This window comes from Gigantopelta aegis, chromosome 12 (assembly GCF_016097555.1).
Source record: "Gigantopelta aegis isolate Gae_Host chromosome 12, Gae_host_genome, whole genome shotgun sequence".
In the NCBI taxonomy this organism is placed as follows: domain Eukaryota; kingdom Metazoa; phylum Mollusca; class Gastropoda; order Neomphalida; family Peltospiridae; genus Gigantopelta; species Gigantopelta aegis.
Window position 1 is genome coordinate 7,998,723 of NC_054710.1, and position 24,988 is coordinate 8,023,710.

Sequence of the window (24,988 nt, forward strand, 5' to 3'; positions counted from 1 at the left end):
ACACACACAGATGCACAGACAGATGCACAGACAGACAGACAGACAGACACACACACAGACAGACACACACACAGACAGACACACACACACACACACCAGGCACATACAGACAGACACACACACCACACACACGCACCGCACACACCACACCGTTACCATATGTCTGACACCATAAAATGTGTTGAGTGCGTCTTTAAATAAAACATTTTTTTTTTTTTTTTACTTATAAAACCCCACATTTTTCAGGAGTGATGGGAAACAAGTGACTCTTTATCACAAACAGTCGGCCGGTGATGAGACGAGGAACACTGAAACAGCATGCTGTGTAAGACACCATTTCTACACTTTTGACAGACATACCAATTTGAAGGGGGCAGGATTTAGCTCGGTTGGCTGAGCTCTCATCTGAATAGGGTCTCCACGAGTACTTGGGGGCACAGGTCGAGTCTAGCAAGACTTGTGTCCATTCACAGGACTCGAGTACCCGTAGGGCATTAATTTCAGCAGTAACTAATAAGTAAATATAAGTTACACAATAATCATATGATCATATGCTAGGTTCTAAAGATTTTTAATCTGGCCGTCCATCCGCCACAATACTGAACGTATCAACCGGTTTCTAAATGCAGTTCAATGGGATGATTTCGGATTCATGTTCAGCGCTGGAATTAAGATGTATATATTTTACTTTATTTTTTACTCTCGTCATCATCTAGTGTAAGTGTCGGATACTCTGGTCCGGGTTGAGTTTGATCCTCGAGTACTCAAATCCAGTATTTTGAACTCGTGGAGGCCCTACGTCTCCGGTGCTTGCATCGCAGGATTGAACCATCTCGGATCCATTCAACTGATTGTTTTTTTCTTGTTTCATCCAGTGCACCACAACTGGTCAACGGCTGTGGTATGTGCTGTCCTGTCTGTGCAAAAGTGTATAAAAGATCTCTTGCTGCTAATGTGAAAATGTAGCAGATTTCCTCTGATGACTAATAGTCAGACATCCAACAGCTGATAATTAATCAATGTGCTCCAGTGGGTAGTGGTATGTGCTGTCCTGTTTGTGGGATGGTGCATATATAAAAGATGCATTTCTCAACAACTACAATGTATAGTGCTGCAACGATAAACCGGTATACCGGTACACCGCGATAATTGATCAGCTCGATACAAACCGCGGTACAGTTTTGCGTATCGCGATTTGTATACGCTATTTTTGTTCCTTGTATCTTATTTGACTTGAAATAGGCAAACAAACAAACAAACAAAAACCACATCATATTATTAATTGGTGATGACAGAAAATGTAACAATCACGTCAAGCGTAGTCGGCTTACTTGTTGGCATACGAAGTGATAGGTCGGTTATACTTGGTTCTAACTTCTAAACAAAACGTGTTAAAAGTCCAATGAAAATAACCAATTAACAATAATTACAAATAAATGTTTTGTTACTTACACATTATCATTCATTGTTCATTTACGTTGGAATACGGCTACGGCTATCATCTTCAAAGAAATAAACCAACAAATGAGAATCACACTTTGCTGTTTTTCACTGAACTCTGAATACTTCGGCCGATCGTTCAAAATACCTCGGCTAATAACCCCCAGAAAAGCCCGATAGTAAGGATTTCCGAATGTGACAATTTATAAATAGTTTGACACCGTCACACCGGTGTTCTAGTAGACTAGTATTGTGTTAAAAAATTAAAATATGGCCTAAAATATTTAGCCTGACAGCTGAAACTAATAAAGATCATTAAAAAGTCATGGCTTCTGTTTTCATTACAAAAACAACCCATAAATATTAAATTTAAATAATATCAACTATATTGCAGTACATATTGCAATACAGTTTCTTATATCGCAATATATCGCAATACGGTTTTGACCGTATCGTTGCACCCCTAACAATGTATAAGTCATAGATAAATGAAACTTGGTGTACTTAAGTACATCTACACAGGACAATATTTCAAAATCTTAGGTAACCAGAAATCAGTTCACATGAGTTTTACTTGGGTAACCGATTTTTCGGTTATGTGAATATAGTTCTCATAATGGATGAGTTAAACCTATAGCTAATCCTAAAGAACTTGAACTACGATTCTGTGCTACATTGATGGTTCAAATATATTTAAAAACAAACTGATTTTCTCTTTCATTACTGATATATGGTACTTTTAATTTTAGAATGTAAGTGTTCACCACGTAAACCCGATTGGCAGTTCTCGTGATTTTAAAGTTGTGTAACCGACACGCGAACAGAACAACGGTTCTTGTGAAATATTGTGCCCTGTCTACATGTATAAATTTTCATCTCGGTACATACCATATTTTCCCGTGTATTATGCACACTTTTTTTCCAGGAAATACAGGTTAAAAATGGGGGTGCGCACTATACATAGCCATAGAAAAAATTTCTTTTAAAAATGTCCAGCGATCACAACATGAAAAATCGCCGATCGGTAGTTTACGGTACTTTACAGGTTATTGACAGTGTTCATTACAACGAAATGCCAAAATGCCAAAAGTACACAAAAATTACAAAACTGGACCGTAAATATTTTTAATTTCCATGAGATTTAATTCGGCCATTTCCGGCAAACCGGAAATATACCACACTATTATAAATTTAGAAATCTCGCGCATTCACATTAGCCACGAGAACGAAATGTAATATGCTATATTTTTGTTTTCATATATTTATTAGTAATTTACAGTGTATGGGGTATATAACTGTTTTGATTTATGCACGTGTGAGTCTGTGACATGTAAATACGCAAGTACTAGCCTTTGTTTAATGTGACATGTAGGTCTATGTACTCAAATACCTAACTTAAGTTTTGTTTCTTGAATATACCGCTTCTTTCGCTTTTTGTTAATTTTTGTGACGGGGGAAAACGGTACATCTTGCATTCACTGTCGATTTTGTGGTTTAAAAAAACGGTGCGCATTATATTGTGGTTTATGTTTTTTTTCTTGGAATAAACGTTCAAAGTGGGGGGTGCGCATTATACACCGGTGCGCATAATACATGGGAAAATACGGTATTTAATTTTGTTTTCCATACTAAAAGTTTTGTTTTAATTCAAATACTTAAAAAAAAAATTGTGAGTGTTAAGTTGTTGTATTCAAGTCCTCATCAGTTATAAGTCCCACATCATTAAAACTTGTTGGTTTATATAGTAGCATTTATTAATGTTCAGTAATGAATGTTAAATTTTAATTTTAATTTTAAAATGTTTATTTTTTTATTTTTTTGTTATTAAAGTACACTGTACTTTATAAGTTCTGCATCAATAAAACCTGATTTATTATTTGCATCAATGAATATTGGTGACACATGATATATTAATAGCAAGCCATATAGATTATTATACGAGCTTGTGTGTCATACTGATTTTATAAAACTAGTGTCAGGAATTTTGTGTTTCCTGAGCGAGAGAGAGGGTAATACATGAATCCTGACATGAGTTTCGTAAAATAAGTACGACTCACATGCGAGTGTAATAGTTTTTTTATTATCTATATTATTATTATTGTTGTTTTCTTTATGAATAACAAGACCCAACTCAAAATGTTTCAGCAACAACTAGAAGGAAATGACGTCATATTTCAAATTCGCAGTGAGCTAGGACTGGAAAAGCAACGTCATGTTGTGATGTCGCTTCGAAAAATGACGTCATTACACTTGTTATGACACGTGTGCTTCATATGATTATTATTAACTCGGTTTATGTTGAGCCATATGGATAATAAAGACATTTAATTCCACTTGCCTTGTTATTGCAGCATGAAGTAAGAGAAATCTGTGACGGTGTCGAGTCGTTTCTACAGGACACATTGCAGGGAACGTTTGGTGACAGAGACGGATCATGGTATGCATGTATAGTTCGCAAACGCACTTGAACACGGGGTGAGATAGAGTCAGTGGGCCCAATGGGGTACAGTGCTCCTCACTTGACCACACGGTCAATGGTTTGGTATCTTCTACCCGTCTGTGGGCCCATTGGGCATATTTCTTGCTCACTTGCCTGCTGCATCGAAAACTGAGTAGCCTATGAAGTGGCGATGGCATCTTTTCCCTTGTTAATACCTGTGTGGTCCTAAAAGATCCCTGCTGCATAAACCGTCAATAAAATGTGTTGAGTGCATCATGAAGTGGCATTCTTTCTTTCTTTCAATACCTGTGTGGTCCTTAACCATATGTCTGACACCATATAACCGTCAATAAAATGTGTTGAGTGCGTCATTAAATAAAACATTTCTTTCTTTCTTTCAATACCTGTGTGGTCCTTAACCATATGTCTGACACCATATAACCGTCAATAAAATGTGTTGTGTGTGTCGTTAAATAAAACATTTCTTAATCTTGCTTTTGTGTTATATTTATTGTAGTGAAAAGCAACAGAGGATCCTTTCTCTGAAGGTCGATGAGGTTTTGTCCCGGTTCCCAGCCAACGATATGCTGCAGGCATTGATCACCAACACGTACCACTCCTCGGTCACTCTTCGGGAACGCACCTTGCACATCAACATCAAAGAAGATGTTGAGAAATTGAAGTATGTTTTTATTTCCTCCAGTGTAATGTACCTTCCTAGACCTGGAAGGGACGGGACGTAGCCCAGTGGTCCAGGGCAAGCTCTGACACTCGCCAAATTCGCCATTTGTGAATTTTGAAAGTAGTTTCTGAAAGTTTTAAAGTTTAATAGACAATTTGCCAAATTGTTTTGCTCATCCAGAGCTAACCCTGTGGTCAAATGCTCGCTTGATGCGCGGTAGGTCTGGGATCGATCCCCGTCGGTGGGCCCATTGGGCTATTTCTTGTTCTAGCCAATACACCATGACTGGTATATCAAAGGCTATGGTATGTGCTGTCCTGTCTGTGGGATGGTGCATATAAAAGATAATGGAAAACTGTAGCAGGTTTCCTCTAAGACTATACATTGTATGTCATAATTACCAAATGTTTGACATCCAATAGCCGATGATTAATAAATCAATGTGCTCTAGTGGTGTCGTTAAACAAAACAACGTCTAGACCTGGAAATTCATTAAAATTAAATAATTAAATTTCCATTAATACATTATAATACGTCATCTCATTGGTCCAACCAATACTCCACAACTGGTGTAACAAAAGCCGTGGTATGTACTGTCTATGGGATGGTGCATATAAAAGATCCCTTGCTGCTAATACAGGGGACAATATTTCGAAATCTGAGGGAACTGGAAGTCGGTTCACGTGGTTTTTACCTAGGTAACCAATTGTTCGGTTACGTGAATAATATCTGCGTAGCCCGTGGGTTACCTGATCGGTTACCTCAAAATTACGCTGAAATTATATTTTAAATACATAGCTTTTACCTGAAACATAAAAGTTAAAACAAATAAAAAAAGAAAACATTTTACCAAAAAAAATGTCTTTAATGCTTGCTAAAGTTAACAATATTATAAAATAACTGAATATCAGCCCCAGTACTGAAACCCAATACTTGGGCGTAGCCAGAAATTTTCATAGCATTATGCACGCCTATAGGCGTGCCCGAACGGGGATATTCGGGGGGGGGGGGGGGGGGGGGGGGCCTCCCCCTGTTAAAAGTTTGAAACTCAGGACATCTGTAGATGCAATCTCAGCCTTTTCGGAGGCATTTTTTTTTTTTTTTTTTTTTTGTAATCTTTTTTCAAGTCAATTTTAAGAGGATATTTTATAGAACAATTAACAGACACCTCGACCTATTCCCAGATTTTGTTTTTGCATTACGCACATGCATACTGTGTATACGTAATGGGTGCTACACCTTTGAAATATATACATAATCATTTGGAGGGATTCCGTTTTACGGTGGCTATGCTACTTTCACTTTATCGATGGTACTTCTATACTACAGTGACATTCCAAATGTTTGTTTTTTTAAAGCTCATTATGCGATGTTAGTATTTTCCAATTTTTGTGACACTTGGATTCCTGTTTACGTTAAAACTTTTTTAACATATGTAAAATTATAGGTAATCCAATATTATGTCTCCATATATTCCTTTAGAGATGAAATAGCAGCATATAATTTAGCCTTCCCCAGGGCTCTGAGCACATACCTTGAAAACTTTTGACTCGACACTATACTGAACATTTACTTTAGACTTGTTGCAAATTACAACTTGAAATATAACGTTTACTGATTTGCTGCGCATCAAGTACCTAAAATTCACCTAAAACATTTGTCGAAATACTAGGAGTATGTCTGCGTGAATAAACGTCCTGTAATCATGAAGTTTGCAAGTTTTAATTACTGAACGTTTACAGGTCATGACGTAACCAGTTTGTGGTTCGTGTAAATTTAATTTTGCGTAACCGACACGCGAACAGAACGGCAGTTAGCATGAAATATTGTGCCCTGTAATAAAAAAGAGTAGCCCGTGAAGTGGCGACAGCGGGTTTCCTCTCTCAATATCTGTGTGGTCCTTAACCATGTCTGACGTCATATAACTGTAAATAAAATGTGTTGAGTGCGTCATTAAATAAAACATTTCCTTCTATAGGTGACATTGGTTTTATTTTTCAGATTCAAACATGAGAAAGGGGGACAACTCACTGATATTTCTGCACCTGTGACTTTGCTGCATGGTGTCCATGAACTGATTGAGGTCAGAAATATTACTTTTAACTTCTCATTAGACAGGCAAGCAAATTAAAAATCTTACACAACTGGAACTTAATTTATATCTTCTCTGGCCCAATTAGCTGATTATTTGTTTAATTTATTTTCCTATTCCATCTGAATTGAGAATGTTACAGTGCCCTTGGTACTGATATGTCCTTCATGTTTGAAGTTGCCCTGTTTAATGTTTGTGCAATGACACACTACACACATCACACACATACACATTCCCCCCCCCTCCACATACATACATAAACATATCCACATACGCACGTGCGTGCACACACACACACACACAACACACACAGCACACACACTACACACGCACAGGCACACACACACACATACTATACCGGTATATAAACATGCCTCCTAAGTTTGCTATTTGGCACTTACAAAAATAGAAATAGATGCCAATTGGCTCCTGGACAGAAAAGTTAATGTAAAAGGCTGGTTATGTTTTCACAGAAAGGCCAGCGTGACCATGTAGACCGGTATATTGAGATGTTAGATCACCGTAACACAGCCCATCGAACCCACAAACAGGCCGAGGAAATGAAGAGGCAGATCAACCATACCCTCAAGAAACTGTTTGAAAATAAACCAACTGACATGGAATTGGCAAAGTAACTGTATTTTTTAGGTTGTGGGTTATATGTTTTTTCTCTATCCTGAACTATTTGAGATCCAATAGGTGATGATTAATATATCAATGTGCTCTAGTGGTGTCGTTAAACGAAATAAACTTTAAACTTCAGACAATCCTGAACTAATTTTCTTTCGATCAAAATTTCATAAACAAATGTATCTGTATCTTGTGTGAAGTGCGTTTATCGTAGAATCAAACCTCAGACAGTAGACCTCTTGTGTGAGGTGCGTCTATCCTCTGATGACTATGTGTCAGAATTACCAAATATTTGACATCCAGTAGCTAGTGATTAATTAACCAATCTGCTCTATAGCGGTGTTGTTAAACAAAAGAAAACTTTAACTAACCCACCAGTTCCTACTGACCTGTTTAAAACTGTAAAATTTGAATGTAAACTTTCTCTTTGATGCTACATGTATTTCATGAATGCTGTATGTGAACTGTTTACAAAATTTCTTGAATTGTGACTAATTTTTATGTCTTTTTCTTTCAAGAAAGGGCAGGACGTAGCCCAGTGGTAAAAGTGCTATCGCGATGCACGGGTGGTCTGGGATCGATCCCCGTCATTGGGCCCATTGGGCTATCTCACGTTCCAGCCAGTGCACCATGACTGGTATGTCAAAAGCTGTGGTATATACTACCCTGTCTGTGGGGTAGTGCATATAAAAGATACCTTGCTGCTAATCAAAAAGAGTAGCCCATGAAGTAGTGACAGCGGGTTTCCTCTCTCAATATCTTTGTGGTCCTTAACCATATGTCTGACGCCATATAACCATAAATAAAATGTGTTGAGTGCTTCATTAAATAAAACATTTCATTCTTTCTTTTTCTTTCAAGAAAATTGATAGGAACTGAAGTGAAACTGGCTGAAGAGAGATCAAAGGCCTCGTGTTTGCTTCAGGAAGCAAACAACTTAAAGGAGCAGATACACCAGGCATCTAAAGAAAAGGAATTCCTCATCGCTCAGTACCAGAAGATTAAATACTTCAAGGACGTCGCAGTAAGTTCTTGAATCTGGGGCCTAATTCACAAAGCTCTCTTAGGCTTTGCTAGACAACAAAGCATCCTGTTTGTAAGTCAAGATCGCAAAGTTGAGAGAATTTAGTGAATTAGGCCCATGAACAACAGTGCTACCGTAGTGTACTCCAGCCTTAAGACACCAGGGTAACGTCCACTTACTCTACAGGACAAATTGAGTAAAATACCTTCAAGGATGTCGCAGTAAGTTCTTGAATCTGAACAACAGTGCTACTGTAGTTTCACTTAGGTAACTGATTGTTTGGTTACGTGAATATAGTTCTCGTAACCGATGATTCAAATGTATTTAAAAACATAAACTGATTTTCACTTTCATTACTGATATATGGTACTTTTAATTTTAGAATGTAATTGTTCACCACGTAAACCCGATTGGCGGTTCTTGTGATTTTAAAGTTGCGTAACCGACACGCGAACAGAACAACGGTTCTCGTGAAATATCATCGTGCCCTGGTTACGTTGTCATTTGTGTGGGACGTAGCCCAGTGCTAAAGCGCTTGCTTCATGCATGGTCAGTGTGAGATCGATCCCCATTGGTGGATCCATTGGGCTATTTCTCATTCCAGCCAGTGCACCACGACTCGTATATCAAAGGCTGTGGTATGTGCTATCCTGTCTGTGGGATGGTGCATATAAAAGAACCGTTGCTACTACTGGAAAACTTGAGCGGGTTTCCTCTCTAAGACTATTATGTTCTAAGACTATGTAAAAATTATCAAATGATTGACATCCAATAGCCAATGATTAATATATCAGTGTGCTCTATTGGTGTCATTAAACAAAACAAACTTTTAACATTGTCATTGGGTAAAGCGTGATGAATTTATTTTACAGCAAAGAAAACAGAATCACATTCAAGTGCTTGCCAAACAGAATGCGGGTGCACAACCCAGACTGGACGGACAGAAAACTGAGGTGACCCATTAAACTTGTCTTGTAGTATATACCGTATATCTTCGCCTGTAAGTCGATCTCGGCTATAAGTCGAGTCCCTAATTTCAAGCCCTGAAAACGTATTTTTTTATTGACCCGTTTATAAGTCGACCCATGAAAAACAACTTATAAATATTGAAGTATTTCTTATTTTCAGCACATGAGAACAATATTTGAACAAAAGAAAATTATTTTACAAATTTCGATTTTCACGTTTTGTACATCGCAAACAAGTAACATAGCATCAAAACGAAATATTCCCTTAGTAGATAGTGAAAGCTGTTTGGCTGTTACCGTATGGCACTGTACAGCATCGTACAGCATCGTTTTGTGCACAGACAACAACTTTATTTATAAACACTGACAACATATCACTACAATAAAACTGAAAGTATCAGTTAATCACATGTTTTACCGCCATATTAATACATGTAAGGAGGATAACTCTGGAAAGTACACTGGTTTTTATGTACTTCCCTATTGTTCTAGTGAACTGCAGATATCAGTCTAAGCTGATTTGAGGGAAAGCTCAGTAATATTCATGAAGTTAATCACCGACAAAACATTATTTGAACAACCATTAATGCCAGTGACCAGATTTCAAAATAAACTCAGGCAACAGGTAGTTAGTATTGTTTACATTTTTGCTATTAGTGATGACTGTTATTTTAACTAAGTGGACTGTTCTCTTGGCATGTGAGTGAGATCGCACGCCTTTTTTCATAACCAAAACCGTTCTAATGCTAAAAAAACAAAAAGGTTATAAAAAATAAATGTGTCAAATTAACATATTTGAGTATATATACAGGGCATACTTCAACAATAAAACTTGTAAAATAATCCCCAAAACGGTAATATTTTTGGGTGAATTTTTTTTACCCTCTTATAAGTCGACCCCCCAAGTTATAAAATAATTTTTGGGTGAAAAAAAGTCGACTTATAGGCGAAGATATACGGTAGAGGATACTCCCAGAGTGTCTTGTGATATCATAATTTATCAGCACTCGTTGATAAAAGTATGAAATCTGAGGCTTGCCAAGGAGTGCTGATAAATTATGATATTACAAGACACGAGGGAGGTATTCTTTTTATCATCCTTTATCATTCTTTTCATTTGCGACAATTGTAAACAATGTTAGTAATGTGGGCTGAATGTCACTATATTTGGCAGCAGTAGACTCGTTAATAGCAGAACGACAGTGGCGTGATGTCACTAATGATGCTGAATAGCGCTGAAACATACACAGTGATGTAACAAAAGAAGCAATATCTCCTAAGGAGAATATCACAGGAGATAACACAAATTATAGTGCTGGCGATATCTCCTAAAAAAGCCTTTCATGGATGATAAATGTTGTGAATCTTGTGACGAGGTGTATCATATGACCTAAGCAGATCACCCGAGCACTTTGGCTTACATTGGAAGCAGCTTGGTAACTGATAGTGGGCCTCGGTGGTAGGGCTGGTAGGTACAGGGTTCGCAGCCCGGTACCGGCTCCCACCCAGAGCAAGTTTTAACGACTCAATGGTTGGGTGTAAGACCACTACACCCTCTTCTCTCTCACGAACCACTAATCAACTATCCCACCGTCCTGGACAGACAGGCCATATAGCTAAGGTCTGTGCCCAGGACAGCGTGCTTGAACCTTAATTGAATATAAGCACGAAAATAAATTGAAGTGAAATGGTAACTGATAAAAATACTGGAGGCTAGCCTTGATTTACATTCATCTGCCCATAATTATGTTATGTTTTGTGTAATCCTCTGGTTTAACACACAATTAGGTCGCATTATGTTCCTTGATTCAAGCTATAATTCAAACATGAGACAGTGAAACACCTCAGGGCCTGAAGAAATTCCGAAAGGAAACATCATGTAACAAGAATGTCCAAACGGAGTGATAAATGATGTCGGCTCTTGCGAACCTTCATCTAGCGACACTTAATGGAAACCACTATTATTATATCCCACTACTGACACCATATCATGTTGCGGCAGGCCTGAAGAAGTTCCGAAAGGAAACATCATGTAACAAGAACGTCCAAACGGAGTGATAAATGATGTCGGCTCTTGCGAACCTTCATCTAGCGACACTTAATGGAAACCACTATTATTATATCCCACTACTGACACCATATCATGTTGCGGCAGGACGTAGCCCAGTGGTAAAGCATTTGCTCGATGTGCGGTCGGTCTAGGATCGATCCCCGTTGGTGGACCCATTGGGCTATTTCTCGTTCCAGCCAGTGCTCCACAACTGGTGTAACAAAGGCTGTGATATGTACTATCCTGTCTGTGGGATGGTGCATATAAAAGATCCCTTGCTGCTTATCGAAAAGAGTAGCCCATACAGCAGATTTCCTCTCTCAATATCTGTGTGGTCCTTAACCAAATGTGTGACGCCATATAACGGTATATAAAATGTGTTGAGTGCGTCGTTAAATAAGACATTTCCGTATTATCGTTGTAACAAAAACGGAGTGATAAATGATGTCAGCGAACCTTCATCTAGCGGTACTTGATGGAAATCACAATTTTATCTCCCACTCCTGACACCATATTGTGTTACCTTCATTTGGGCTTAGGTTCTAAGTCCTTCCAACACTAATGAACACAATAATATTGTTTAGTTGTTAACTTTAGTCGGTGCATCCACCATTACAGGCCACTGATTCAGCTTAAATCACTGATAAATCAAGGGTGGGAATTCTCCTCGGATCAGCTGGTTTTTCTCTCATGGAACTTTGCGTTTCCTCACATTTCAATTGTCCTGTGCTTCAAAATATACCCGATGGCACAGATTTTAACCTAGGATTTCAAGAATTTCCGGGACTCTTCTAGATTTCCTCTCTTCTTTTTTTACAGTTCACCAATTCCCACCCCTGATAAACACTAACACTGATTCAGTTTAAACACTAGTTTGAGAGTAATTCTTTATATCTTTACACATGTGTTGTGTCAATACAATGTTCTTGTTTTGTCAGATCGTGAACTACGTGTGTAATCTTCCGACACATGTTCTTGTTTCGTCAGATCGTGAACTATGCGTGTAATCTGTCGACACGTGTTCTTGTTTTGTTAGATCGTGAACTATGCGTGTAATCTGTTGACACATGTTTTGTTAGATCGTGAACTATGCATGTAATCTGTCGACACGTGTTGTTTTGTCAGATTGTGAACTACGTGTGTAATCTGCCAAACATGTGTTCTTGTTTTGTCAGATCGTGAACTACGTGTGTAATCTGTCGACACACCATGCCGACACAGTGCTGCTGGCTCGTCGTCTGGACGGCGCTGTGATCGCCGAGGTTAACAAGATGATTGTCCTCGCTCTCCCCTACTGCTTGATGGTCTTCATGGACAGGTATATAGGCAACATTTCACGCATTGTTTCAACCTTTGGACTAGGGGTCGTGATTTTAGCTCAGTCGGTTAATTAGATTCACTGGGTGTAGGAAGCGGGTGGGGGGGGGGGGGGGGGCAGCAAGGGGGCATCTGTCCACCACTTTTCAGATATTTTGCTTTATATTTGCATTATAATAGTGTAAAAGTAAATATAAAAGTGTGACCCCCCCACTTTTTGGCACCTCCCTTAATAATATCTGTGTGGTCCTTAACCATATGTTCGACGCCATATAACTGTAAATAAAATGTGTTGAGTGCGTCGTTAAATAAACCATTTCCTTCCTTACTTCCAACAGCCGATGATTAATAAATGAATATGCTCTAGTGGTGTCGTTAAACAAAACAAACGTTTTCTTCTTTCTTTCGTTCCTAGTGCCACAAAGATTCCTGTTATTGATTTATCGATCCACCATGCCAGTCATCCGATATCGTCAGCCGCCAGGCCAGCTGTGAAGACAACGCTTCACCATTTGAAGTTTCCCTATGAGAAGGTAAGCTGTGTGGTGGTGCCCAGTGGTAAAACGTTCGCTTGATGCACGGTCGGTCTAGGATCGGTCCTCCTCGGTGGGCTATTTCTTCTTCCAGCCTGTGCTCCACAACTGGTGTAACAAAGGCCGTGGTATGTACTATCCTGTCTGTGGGATGGTGCATATAAAAGATACCTTGCTGCTAATCGAAAAGAGTAGCCCATGAAGTGATGACAGCGGTGGACCCATTGGGATAGTTCTCATTCCAGCCAATGCTCCACAACTTGTGTAACAAAGGCCATGGTATGTACTATCCTGCCTGTGGGATGATGCATATAAAAGATCCCTTGCTGCTAATCAAAAAGAGTAGCCCATGAAGTGGCGACAGCGGGTTTTCTCTCTCAATATCTGTGTGGTCCTTAACCATATGTCCGACGCCATATAACCTTAAATAAAATGTGTTGAGTGCATCGTTAAATAAAACATTTCCTTCCTGTGTGGTGGCCTTATGTTCTATAGGTTGTATGTTCTATAGGTTGTATGTTCTATAGGTTGTATGTTCTATAGGTTGTATCTTCTATAGGTTGTATGTTCTATAGGTTGTATATTCTATAGGTTGTATGTTCTATAGGTTGTATGTTCTATATGCAATATGTACCTCAGAGGAGCCATTGGGCTTTCCCTTTGTTCAAAACTCTGCACGGCAGGTATATGGAAGAATGTGGTCTGTGGACATTACAAAGCTGGCGACTATAAATAAATTGATACTATTGATCCTGAAATTGATGTGTCCCTAAATTAATTCGAGTGACGGTAGGCAGACTAAAATATGACATGAAATTAATGTGAGTGGCGTCCCTTTGAAATATTACTTTCCTAAGAACACACGTCTGTGTACTTTTTGGTTAAATCCATGTCGAAGGCGTCTTCATTGAGATCAATTTCTCGTTCCAGCCAGTGCACCACGACTGGTATATCAAAGGCCATGGTATGTGCTATCCTGTCTATGGAATGGTGCATATAAAAGATCCCATGCTGCTAATCAAAAAAGAGTAGCCCGTGAAGTGTCGACAGCAGGTTTCCTCCCTCATTATCTGCGTGGTCCTTAACCATATATCCAACACCATATAACCGTAAATAAAACAAACGTGTTGAGTGCGTCGTTAAATAAACGATTTCTTTCCTTCCTTCAATGAGATCAATTCACTAACATGTCTGTGTACAGATCAGATAACCTGTTTGGACCCCAGGGTTTTTGGTGAGATCAACTTGTAGCATATGCCAACAAAGTTGGAGCAAACTTGAACAGTAGAAACAAAACGAAAACAGTCGACCTCAGGATTAGCATGTTAAAACCCATTCATGCGCTAAAGACCATGCAATCGTCACAGGTGGCTGGCAGCTTACTGGACTATTGGACAATTAGTCGTCTCATCTGCGATGAATTGTGATACAATTGTTTTATAAATGTATTAGAATTTTAATCTTTGGTTATTTTAATAGCATGTAACACATACATGTAGCTTGCTGGCCTATTTGACAGTTACATGTAGTCTGTCTCGCCTACAATAAATTGTTTTCCAGTTGTGTTTTATAAATATGGTAAAATTTTAATCTTTATTTTGTTTTAATAACGTGGGACGCATAGACAAAACAGAGAAATGAATGCAAATAACACAAACTCGCATTTTTCGCATTAATATTATGATCACATTAATTTCAGGATCTACAGTATTTGGTGAAATATTTTAAATGATAAACGTAAAAGTGTATTTTATATTGGTAATATGTATCCATAGACTGACTTGTGAAATATTGTTAATGGTAAATGTAAAAGTGTATTTTATTTTGATACTGTAGGCTGACGAGTGTATCCTAGCTCACTGTCTGGAGTTGAAGTCTCGGCTAGTAGATACCGACAGACTGACCACCGATCTCCGGTTGACCAATAAGAAAATCCGCGGCCTGCAGAATGACGAGGAAGATTCGGTAGAAAACATAACCAGTGAGTGGTCAACTTGTAACCATGTGTCTTTACCGTTGTAACTTTTGTCTTTACCGTTGTAATTTTCGTCTCTACCGTTATCTATGTTGAATAACGGAAAAGACCAATTTGACACGTTTTCACAATATCCAGTCTAGCATTACATCTTACATACATATGCCTGTAATAGTAACCATTATAGATATCTATATACATTTATAAAAATATTTACCATTTTAAATTTTCTTTGCTATTAATAACATACATGTAACAGTAAAGACAGTTGTTTACTGTTATGCCTTATAATTAAGAGTAAAACAATTATACATCTCTAGTTTTTTTTACTTGTATGCACCACTGAACATATCTGCTTTAGATGGTACTATTAAAGACATGAAAAACAACATTTTATATTTTTAAACATTCTTTACCATTATTTACCCCCTTTTTTGTGAAAATAGTCCAGATACATTTGCTGAACAAAAATGAATCTTAATTGACAAAATATTAAATTGATTGTCAAGTACAATAGTAATATAAGATGAGCGTTTGGCTAATGTACATTTATCTATAGCACCACCTACATTGTAGTTTAGACAGTGCGGCTTATACATGTACTTAACTGTAATTGTGAACATTTCTTGGATAAAAAACACTGGCATTAATGCATGGAAATCTATGGTAGTTAACTATGCAGCTGGAATCACACTGACATGTGGGGCAGGACGTAGCCCAGTGGTAAAGCACTCGCTCGATGCACGGTTGGTTTGGGATCGATCCCCGTCAGTGGTCCCATTGGGCTATTTCTCATTCCAGCCAGTGCACCACGACTGGTATATATCAAAGGCTGTGGTATTTACTACCCTGTCTATTGGATGGTGCATATAAAAGAACCCTTGCTGCTAATCGAAAAGAGTAGCCCATGAAGTGGCGACAGTGGGTTTCCTCTCTCATTATCTGTGTGGTTCTTCACCATATGTTTGACGCCATATAACTGTAAATAAAATGTGTTGAGTGCATCGTTAAATAAAACATTTCTTTCTATTTCTTGAATAAAAAACACTGGTATTAATGCATGGGAATGTATGGTAATTAAGTATGCCATGCTTCTCATAAGTAATGTATGCGTATGATCTCGGTAAATACCCAGTAGATACAGAATATGTAAAACTGTCAAACCCTCTACGTGTAATGCTAGGTGAATTTTAGCTGTAGTACAATTCAGGTGGGACATCATTAATTTACAGGTGTATAATTTCTTTCTTTCTGTACTTATTTTTATGCTTATATCCAATTAAGGTTCAAGCTTGCTGTCTTGGGCGCACACCTCATGCTATCTGAGCTGTGTTTCCAGGACAGTGGGTTAGTGTATAATGAGAGAGAAGTTAGTGTAATGGCCTTATACACCTACCCACTGAGTCTTTAAACATCTCTCTGGGTTGGAGCCAGTGTAATAGCCCAAAATATACCCCCCCCCCCCCCCCCCCCCCAGCCAAACTACACATGTATACCTGGGGTATAAACTGGATTAGCCCAGAATATACCACAGGGTATAAAACAAGCTAGCCCAGAATATACCACAGGGTATAAAACAAGCTAGCCCAGAATATACCACAGGGTATAAAACAAGCTAGCCCAGAATATACCACAGGGTATAAAACAAGCTAGCCCAGAATATACCACAGGGTATAAAACAAGCTAGCCCAGAATATACCACAGGGTATAAAACAAGCTAGCCCAGAATATACCCCCCCCGCCAAACTACACATGTATACCTGGGGTATAAACTGGATTAGCCCAGAATATACCACAGGGTATAAAACAAGCTAGCCCAGAATATACCACAGGGTATAAAACAAGCTAGCCCAGAATATACCACAGGGTATAAAACAAGCTAGCCCAGAATATACCACAGGGTATAAAACAAGCTAGCCCAGAATATACCACAGGGTATAAAACAAGCTAGCCCAGAATATACCCCCCCGCCAAACTACACATGTATACCTGGGGTATAAACTGGATTAGCCCAGAATATACCACAGGGTATAAAACAAGCTAGCCCAGAATATACCACAGGGTATAAAACAAGCTAGCCCAGAATATACCACAGGGTATAAAACAAGCTAGCCCAGAATATACCACAGGGTATAAAACAAGCTAGCCCAGAATATACCACAGGGTATAAAACAAGCTAGCCCAGAATATACCACAGGGTATAAAACAAGCTAGCCCAGAATATACCTCTTTTATGACAGCAATAGTTATTATTATTATTAATTAATTAATTATTTAATTAATTAATTTATTAATTTATTTATTTATTTTGTATACACAGTAGTAATCAAAAATGAGGGTTAGAGTTAGGGTTAGGGGTATAAAACAGGCTAGCCAACTTTAACCCCGGGTATAGTTTGGCGGGGGGTATATTTTGGGCTGTTACACCGGTACCGATATGCGAACCCAGTACCTACCAGCCTTAAGTCTGATGTACATGTATACTAACAGAGTTGTGAATTACAAGATGACTATTACACTGGTATGCTTGTATTTGTATTTACAATCTTTGTTATTTCTCTACTGTAGGTTGTGTCCCACACTTAATTACGGGTAATTCAGCTACACACAGTTTTGATTTTATTTAGTTTGTCCTTATTTACAATCTTTGTTATTTCTCTACTGTAGGTTGTGTCCCACACTTAATTACGGGTAATTCAGCTACACACAGTTTTGATTTTATTTAGTTTGTCCTTATTTACAAGATAACAGATTTGTGTATATAAGCCGACCCATTTTGTTTTTTAAAAATTGATTTACCAAATAATAACAGATTTGTGTATACGCTGATCCATTTTTGGGTTTTTAACTTATTTTACCAAGTAACAACAGACATTGTGCATAAGCCGACCTAATTTATTTTGTTGATTCTTATTAAATTAAATGTTGTTAAAGGGACATTCCTGAGTTTGCTGCACTGCAAGATGTTTTCAACTAATAAAATATTTCTACAATTAAACTTGCATATTAAATATATTTTCTTGTTTAGAATATCATTGTCTGTATATTCAATGTGTTTCTGGTCGTCTTAATATTTGTAAGAAGCCCAAACTGGATTTTGTTTTAAAATAATTTTGTACGTACGAAAAAAAAATATTTAAGGAAATAAAATGAAATTTAACCTAGTACAAATATTACAACGATCAGAAACACGTTTAATATACAGCCACTAATATTTAATGCAGAAAAATATATTTGATATGTAATTACAATTGTTAAAAAGTCTCTGTTAGTCGATAACATCTTAAAAATTGCAGCAAACTCAGTAATGTCCCTTTAAGACGTTTGCATTTGAAATATCGGCTTATATACAACAGCATACAACTATCACACAACTCACTGTATTTCTCGGAGGAATAACAAGTTGTTTAATGTATAGATAGCTTGTTTTGTTATACTGATCTTAAAGGGACAGACCCTAGTTTTTTTAAACTACAGCATATTTTTCACTATTACAGACATTTATAATCACTGAAATCAAACATTATTTATATGTTATTGTTTAGATTATCCATTTCCGTAGAACCGAAGTGTTTCTGGTCATCCTTTTGTTTGTAATACCACAAAAATGCATTTTTCATATTTTTAAAAATGCACGTGCGTCTGAGAAGTAGCGGTTATTGATTCGAGTTCTAGTCTATTTTTTTAAGGATATTTTTCGGTTTTAACGTCACAGACTCTTGTTTCACTCTGTTTTAACTTTATCCAAATGTGTTACAGGTTTGTAGATTAACTCAACTTAGTGTCCATTTTTACGAGTTGAAACTACGGTCTGCGCCTTTAACCATTGTGTAATTCAGTGGGTTCCACATAACTGCCTTATCAGATAACAGAATATTACAGCTTACCTAACCATAGGTGTATGTGCTCCCATTTTTGTAGGGGGGAGGGGTGGGGCAGGCTGGTGTTTGCCTGAATTAAATGAAAATGTCTGAATCTGGATAACAACATTTATGTGTAGTAGCATCACTATCAAACAGCTATATAGGGTTGGAAACGAATCACTAAGCATTTTCACATGGATTACAACTAATTTGGTAGGTAGAATGTTGAAATTACACGGTAAAAAGGCCTCAGGTTAGCACATTTTACCCGAATATCTATATAATTTTGGTCCGAATTTGAGGTTTTGCTCCATGTTTGTAAGCTTATACCTAATTGATATGTAGATTGAAACCATACATGATTGCCATTGTTCTGTGTAAAAGTTGTATTCTTGAGACAGGGAGGCTAAGTGAAATCCACTGTACATGTACAAACTAATACACATGTTGTATCTAATATTACCCATTTAACTCTTAATATGGAAAATACAAATTTCTGCACTTTTGTTGAATATTGTTTTTATTAACTATGTTGAGCACTTAATTTTAACCCCATAACCAAGTTAGATCTCATTCTAGTTTAGTATCACTTTCCAGATATATATTCTGTCTATATTAAACTAGTGTCATATGATGTCACTGTTATATTTTCTGATTACTGGTATACTACCGTCTTTTTAGAGTTGTGTTTCAATGACATATTGTAAAATGTGATATTGCACCACTGTGATAACAAACTATATTGTATATTCTGTAATATTGCATTGGTCACTTATTTATTTACTTAATTATTATTAATTTCAGTATTGTGATGTTACTTCAGTCGGTCATATAAACTTGATATTTAGACTAATCGTGCTATTAGCCCGGAGGAGATGAATAGAATCTATCGCTGTTGTGAGGTATAGATAAGGCAATTCCAACCTGAGGGACAAAATGTTTTTTTTGTGAGAACCGAGGTTTTCCCCAAGGCCCTTACAAAAACATTTTGTCCCAAGGATTGGAATTGCTTAATCTATATACCTAAAAATGGTGATTGAATTGTTTTTCTTTTTCTTGCCAATTTAATTACAGTAACAAAACATTCATTTTGTAAATTATGTACGTTTTTTTTAATTGTAGAATGCTTTGTAAACATTTCACCTATGAACTCATTTAATGATAAGCGGGAAAATATAATCCACTTTATGCAACAACATAAAAATGTAACAACGTAATAATAAATATAAAGTTGAAAATATTAATTTGTTTAAATATTTTTAAAACAATGATACAACATAAAACATAAAATGGCAAACAGAATTTCTTAAAACCATGAGTTATGACGTCAGTAGTCGTAAAATATGAGTTATGACGTCACGGCATATGTAGAAATCGTCTAGCCCTCGGGTCAGACAGATTTATCTAGCCCTAGGGTCGGACACATTTTTCTAGCACCGTGCAAAAGCTGGATAACCCTGTCCAGTGAACAAGAAAGGTTTATCTAGCACCGTGCAAAAGCTGGCTAATTCAGTCCAGTAGGCAAGAATATGTTTCATCTCCGTCCTTCTGTTTGTCTGTCCATCAGTCCCACCTTGTTTTTCCAAACCATTTTTTTTTTCACAATGCCTCAAAATATTGAGTTGAAATTTTGAATATAGCTTTATCGTGTACTGTTACAGATCCAAGTTTGACCTTCATGGCTATTTACTGATTTTTCAGACAGAGTTATGGTCCTTTAGGAGATATGAATATTTGTTGGGCTGGGTAGGGGATATGTATAATATTGCTTTAGCAGTACTCACAGAATGCTTCTTTTAATCAGGCTTAGACATGATACCAACTGCAAACACTTAGCAAATGATTACTGGTTTATTCTAGCTGATTACCAACTACAAACACTGATAACCAACTACAAACACTGATAACCAACTACAAACACGTAACAAATGATTACTGGTTGATTCTAGCTAATTACCGGTTGATTCTAGCTAATTACCAACTACAAACACTGATAACCAACTACAAACACTGATAACCAACTGCAAACATAACAAATGATTACTCATTGATGCTAGCTGATTACCAAGTACAAACGCTGATAACCAACTGCAAACATAACAAATGATTACTCATTGATGCTAGCTGATTACCAAGTACAAACGCTGATAACCAACTGCAAACATAACAAATGATTACTCATTGATGCTAGCTGATTACCAAGTACAAACGCTGATAACCAACTGCAAACATAACAAATGATTACTCATTGATGCTAGCTGATTACCAAGTACAAACGCTGATAACCAACTGCAAACATGTAGCAAATGTTTACTGGTTGATGCTAGTTAATAACCAACTACAAATATGTAGCATATGATACCAACTACAAACGTAGCATATGATTACCGGTTGATGCTAGCTGATAACTGACTGCAAACATGTAGCATATGAGTACTGGTTGATGCTAGCTGATAACCAACTCCAAACATGTAGCATATGATTACTGATTGATGCTAGCTGATAACCAACTGCAAAGACTGATAACCAAGTGTAAACATGTAGCAAATGATTACTGGTTGATGCTAGCTAATAACCAACTACAAACATGTAGCATATGATACCAACTACAAACAGCATATGATTACCGGTTGATGTTAGCTGATAACTGACTGCAAACATGTAACATATGATTACTGGTTGATGCTAGCTGATAACCAACTCCAAACATGTAGCATATGATTACTGATTGATGCTAGCTGATAACCAACTGCAAACACTGCTAACCAAGTGTAAACATGTAGCAAATGATTACTGGTTGATGCTAGCTAATAACCAACTACAAACATGTAGCATATGATTGCCAGTTGATGCTAGCTGATAACTGACTGCAAACATGTAGCATATGATTACCCGTTGATGCTAGCTGATAACCAACTCCAAACATGTAGCATATGATTACCGGTTGATGCTAGCTGATAACCAACTCCAAACATGTAGCATATGATTACTGATTGATGCTAGCTGATAACCAACTGTAAACATGTAGCAAATGATTACTGGTTGATGCTAGCTAATAACCAACTACAAACATGTAGCATATGATACCAACTACAAACGTAGCATATGATTGCCGGTTGATGCTAGCTTATATCAGAAGGAGATGGCCCAGCTGGTTCCTCTGCTACAGCAGTCTGTAAACACCTAGTACATGATTACTGGGTGGTGTTATTGATATCTCTAAACATGTAGTTTATGATTACTGATTGATGCTAGCTGACAGTGTTGTTGTTTGTTGTCAGGTCTGTGTGGTGAGTTGACAGAGAGTTGCCAGAAGGAGATGGCCCAGCTGGTTCCTCTGCTACAGCAGTCTGTAAACACCTAGTACATGATTACTGGGTGGTGTTATTGATATCTCTAAACATGTAGTTTATGATTACTGATTGATGCTAGCTGACAGTGTTGTTGTTTGTTGTCAGGTCTGTGTGGGGAGTTGACAGAGAGTTGCCAGAAGGAGATGGCCCAGCTGGTTCCTCTGCTACAGCAGTCTGTAAACACCTAGTACATGATTACTGGGTGGTGTTATTGATATCTCTAAACATGTAATTTATGATTACTGATTGATGCTAGCTGACAGTGTTGTTGTTTGTTGTCAGGTCTGTGTGGGGAGTTGACAGAGAGTTGCCAGAAGGAGATGGCCCAGCTGGTTCCTCTGCTACAGCAGTCTGTAAACACCTAGTACATGATTACTGGGTGGTGTTATTGATATCTCTAAACATGTAGTTTATGATTACTGATTGATGCTAGCTGACAGTGTTGTTGTTTGTTGTCAGGTCTGTGTGGTGAGTTGACAGAGAGTTGCCAGAAGGAGATGGCCCAGCTGGTTCCTCTGCTACAGCAGTCTGTAAACACCTAGTACATGATTACTGGGTGGTGTTATTGATATCTCTAAACATGTAGTTTATGATTACTGATTGATGCTAGCTGACAGTGTTGTTGTTTGTTGTCAGGTCTGTGTGGTGAGTTGACAGAGAGTTGCCAGAAGGAGATGGCCCAGCTGGTTCCTCTGCTACAGCAGTCTGTAAACACCTAGTACATGATTACTGGGTGGTGTTATTGATATCTCTAAACATGTAGTTTATGATTACTGATTGATGCTAGCTGACAGTGTTGTTGTTTGTTGTCAGGTCTGTGTGGGGAGTTGACAGAGAGTTGCCAGAAGGAGATGGCCCAGCTGGTTCCTCTGCTACAGCAGTCTGTAAACCAGGCCACCGGTGCCCTGGCCGACTGTATTCAGACCAAGGAGTACATCGACGCATGGTAAGATGTCTAAACTTTGTTTTGTTTAATGACACCACTAGAGCACATTGAAGATGCGATAACTGGGGGGGGGGGGGGGGGGGGGGGGGGGGGGGAGGAGTCTGTGGGGGACAAAATGGAGAATAATGTTTGTAAATTGTAACCAACTTTGGTATGTTTTGTTTAACGACGCCACTAGAGCACATTGATGTAATAATCATCAGCTATTGGACGTTAAACATTTGGTAATTCTGACACGGTCATCAGAGGAAACCTGCTACATTTTTCTTAATGCAGCAAAGGATCTTTTATATGCACTTTCCCACAGACAGGAAAGCATGTACTACAGCTTTTGACCAGTTCTGGTTGGAACGAGAAAAAACCGAATCAGTTGAATGGGTCCACCGAGGTAGTTCGATCCTGCGACACAAGCACCTCGAGCGAGCACTCCACCGACTGTGCTAAATCCCATTAGCATCAAAGATCCATTTTCATCAGTCATTTAGCGTAAACATTTCATATTTTCAACTTCTTATCCAATGCTAGGGTAGCCCAGTGGTAAAGCGCTCGCTTGATGCGTGGTCTGTCTAGGATCGATCCCCGTCGGTGGGCTCATTGGACTATTTCTCGTTCCAGCCAGTGCACCACGACTGGCATATCAAAGGCTGTAGTATGTACTACCCTGTCTGTGTGATGGTGCATATAAAAGATCCCTTGCTGCTGATCGAAAAAGAGTAGCCCATGAAGTGGCGACAGCAGGTTTCCTCTCTCAATATCTGTGTGGTCCTTAACCATATGTCTGACGCCATATAAACGTAAATAAAATGTGTTAAGTGCGTCGTTAAATAAAACATTTCCTTCTTCTCCAATGCTAATTGACTAATTCCAACCATATTTTATGGAAAAGTTCCTTGGCACATGGAGATGTTTCTAAACAATTTTGAACCCTAAAAATTAAAATTAAGCCATTTAAAAAAAAATCTTTGCTGCTTTCAAAAATGCTGTGACTGAATAGCCTTTATATTTAGTATGTCAACAGATGGTTTATTTAATTTGTTAACAAACAAACAAAACCCCCACTAAAAATGGAAGGAAATTTTTATTTAAAGACGCACTCAACACATATTATTTACAGTTACATGGCTTCGGACATATGGTTAAGAACGACACAGATATAGAGAGGAAACCTGCTGTCACCACTTCATGGGCTACTCTTTTTCGATTAGCAGCAAGGGATCTTTTATATCCCACAGACAGGATAGTACATACCACGACCTTTGTTATACCAGTTGTGGAGCACTGGCTGGAATGAGAAATAGCTCAGTGGGGCCACCAATGGGATCGATCCTAAACTGACCGCGCATCAATCGAGCACTTTACCACTGGCTACATCCCGTCCCTGTACACTGAAAATGGATGCTGGTAGAGATATACATGTAGTATAGATGTTTTATTTAATTGCAGGTGGGAGTTGCCGGCACAGCGCCTAGTTCCCTGGTTGATGGTGAAAGGTCAGACGTATGATCAGTATTTGAACAGATGGAGAATGATCGTCACAGAACTCAGACGGAAATAACGTCACCTTATTCTTGCTTAATTTTCACATCAAAGTACCTGTATGCAACTCTGCTCAGCCTGGGAATCGTGACACTGGAAATATTTTCTGTCTCGTGAAAATAAGATAATTACTAGGATA

At 38.1% G+C, this 24,988-nt stretch overlaps 1 protein-coding gene across 3 annotated transcripts in view; it reads left to right on the forward strand.

Annotated features, from left to right (window-relative positions):
- LOC121386469 (HAUS augmin-like complex subunit 5) overlaps window positions 1–24,988 on the forward strand; it is a 41,826-nt gene that overhangs the window by 15,899 nt on the left and 939 nt on the right. Inside the window, exons 8-19 of one of the 3 annotated variants that reach the window (XM_041517378.1) lie at window positions 247–325; window positions 3,792–3,877; window positions 4,398–4,562; window positions 6,564–6,645; window positions 7,128–7,285; window positions 8,146–8,308; window positions 9,181–9,261; window positions 12,502–12,644; window positions 13,059–13,176; window positions 15,013–15,157; window positions 23,181–23,313; window positions 24,757–24,988. The exon at window positions 24,757–24,988 is cut by the window's right edge and continues 939 nt beyond it. In XM_041517378.1, the coding sequence (XP_041373312.1) occupies window positions 247–325; window positions 3,792–3,877; window positions 4,398–4,562; window positions 6,564–6,645; window positions 7,128–7,285; window positions 8,146–8,308; window positions 9,181–9,261; window positions 12,502–12,644; window positions 13,059–13,176; window positions 15,013–15,157; window positions 23,181–23,313; window positions 24,757–24,868 (1,465 nt within the window). In that variant the 3' untranslated portion in view covers window positions 24,869–24,988. The other 2 variants (XM_041517379.1, XM_041517380.1) reach the window with 2 other exon arrangements.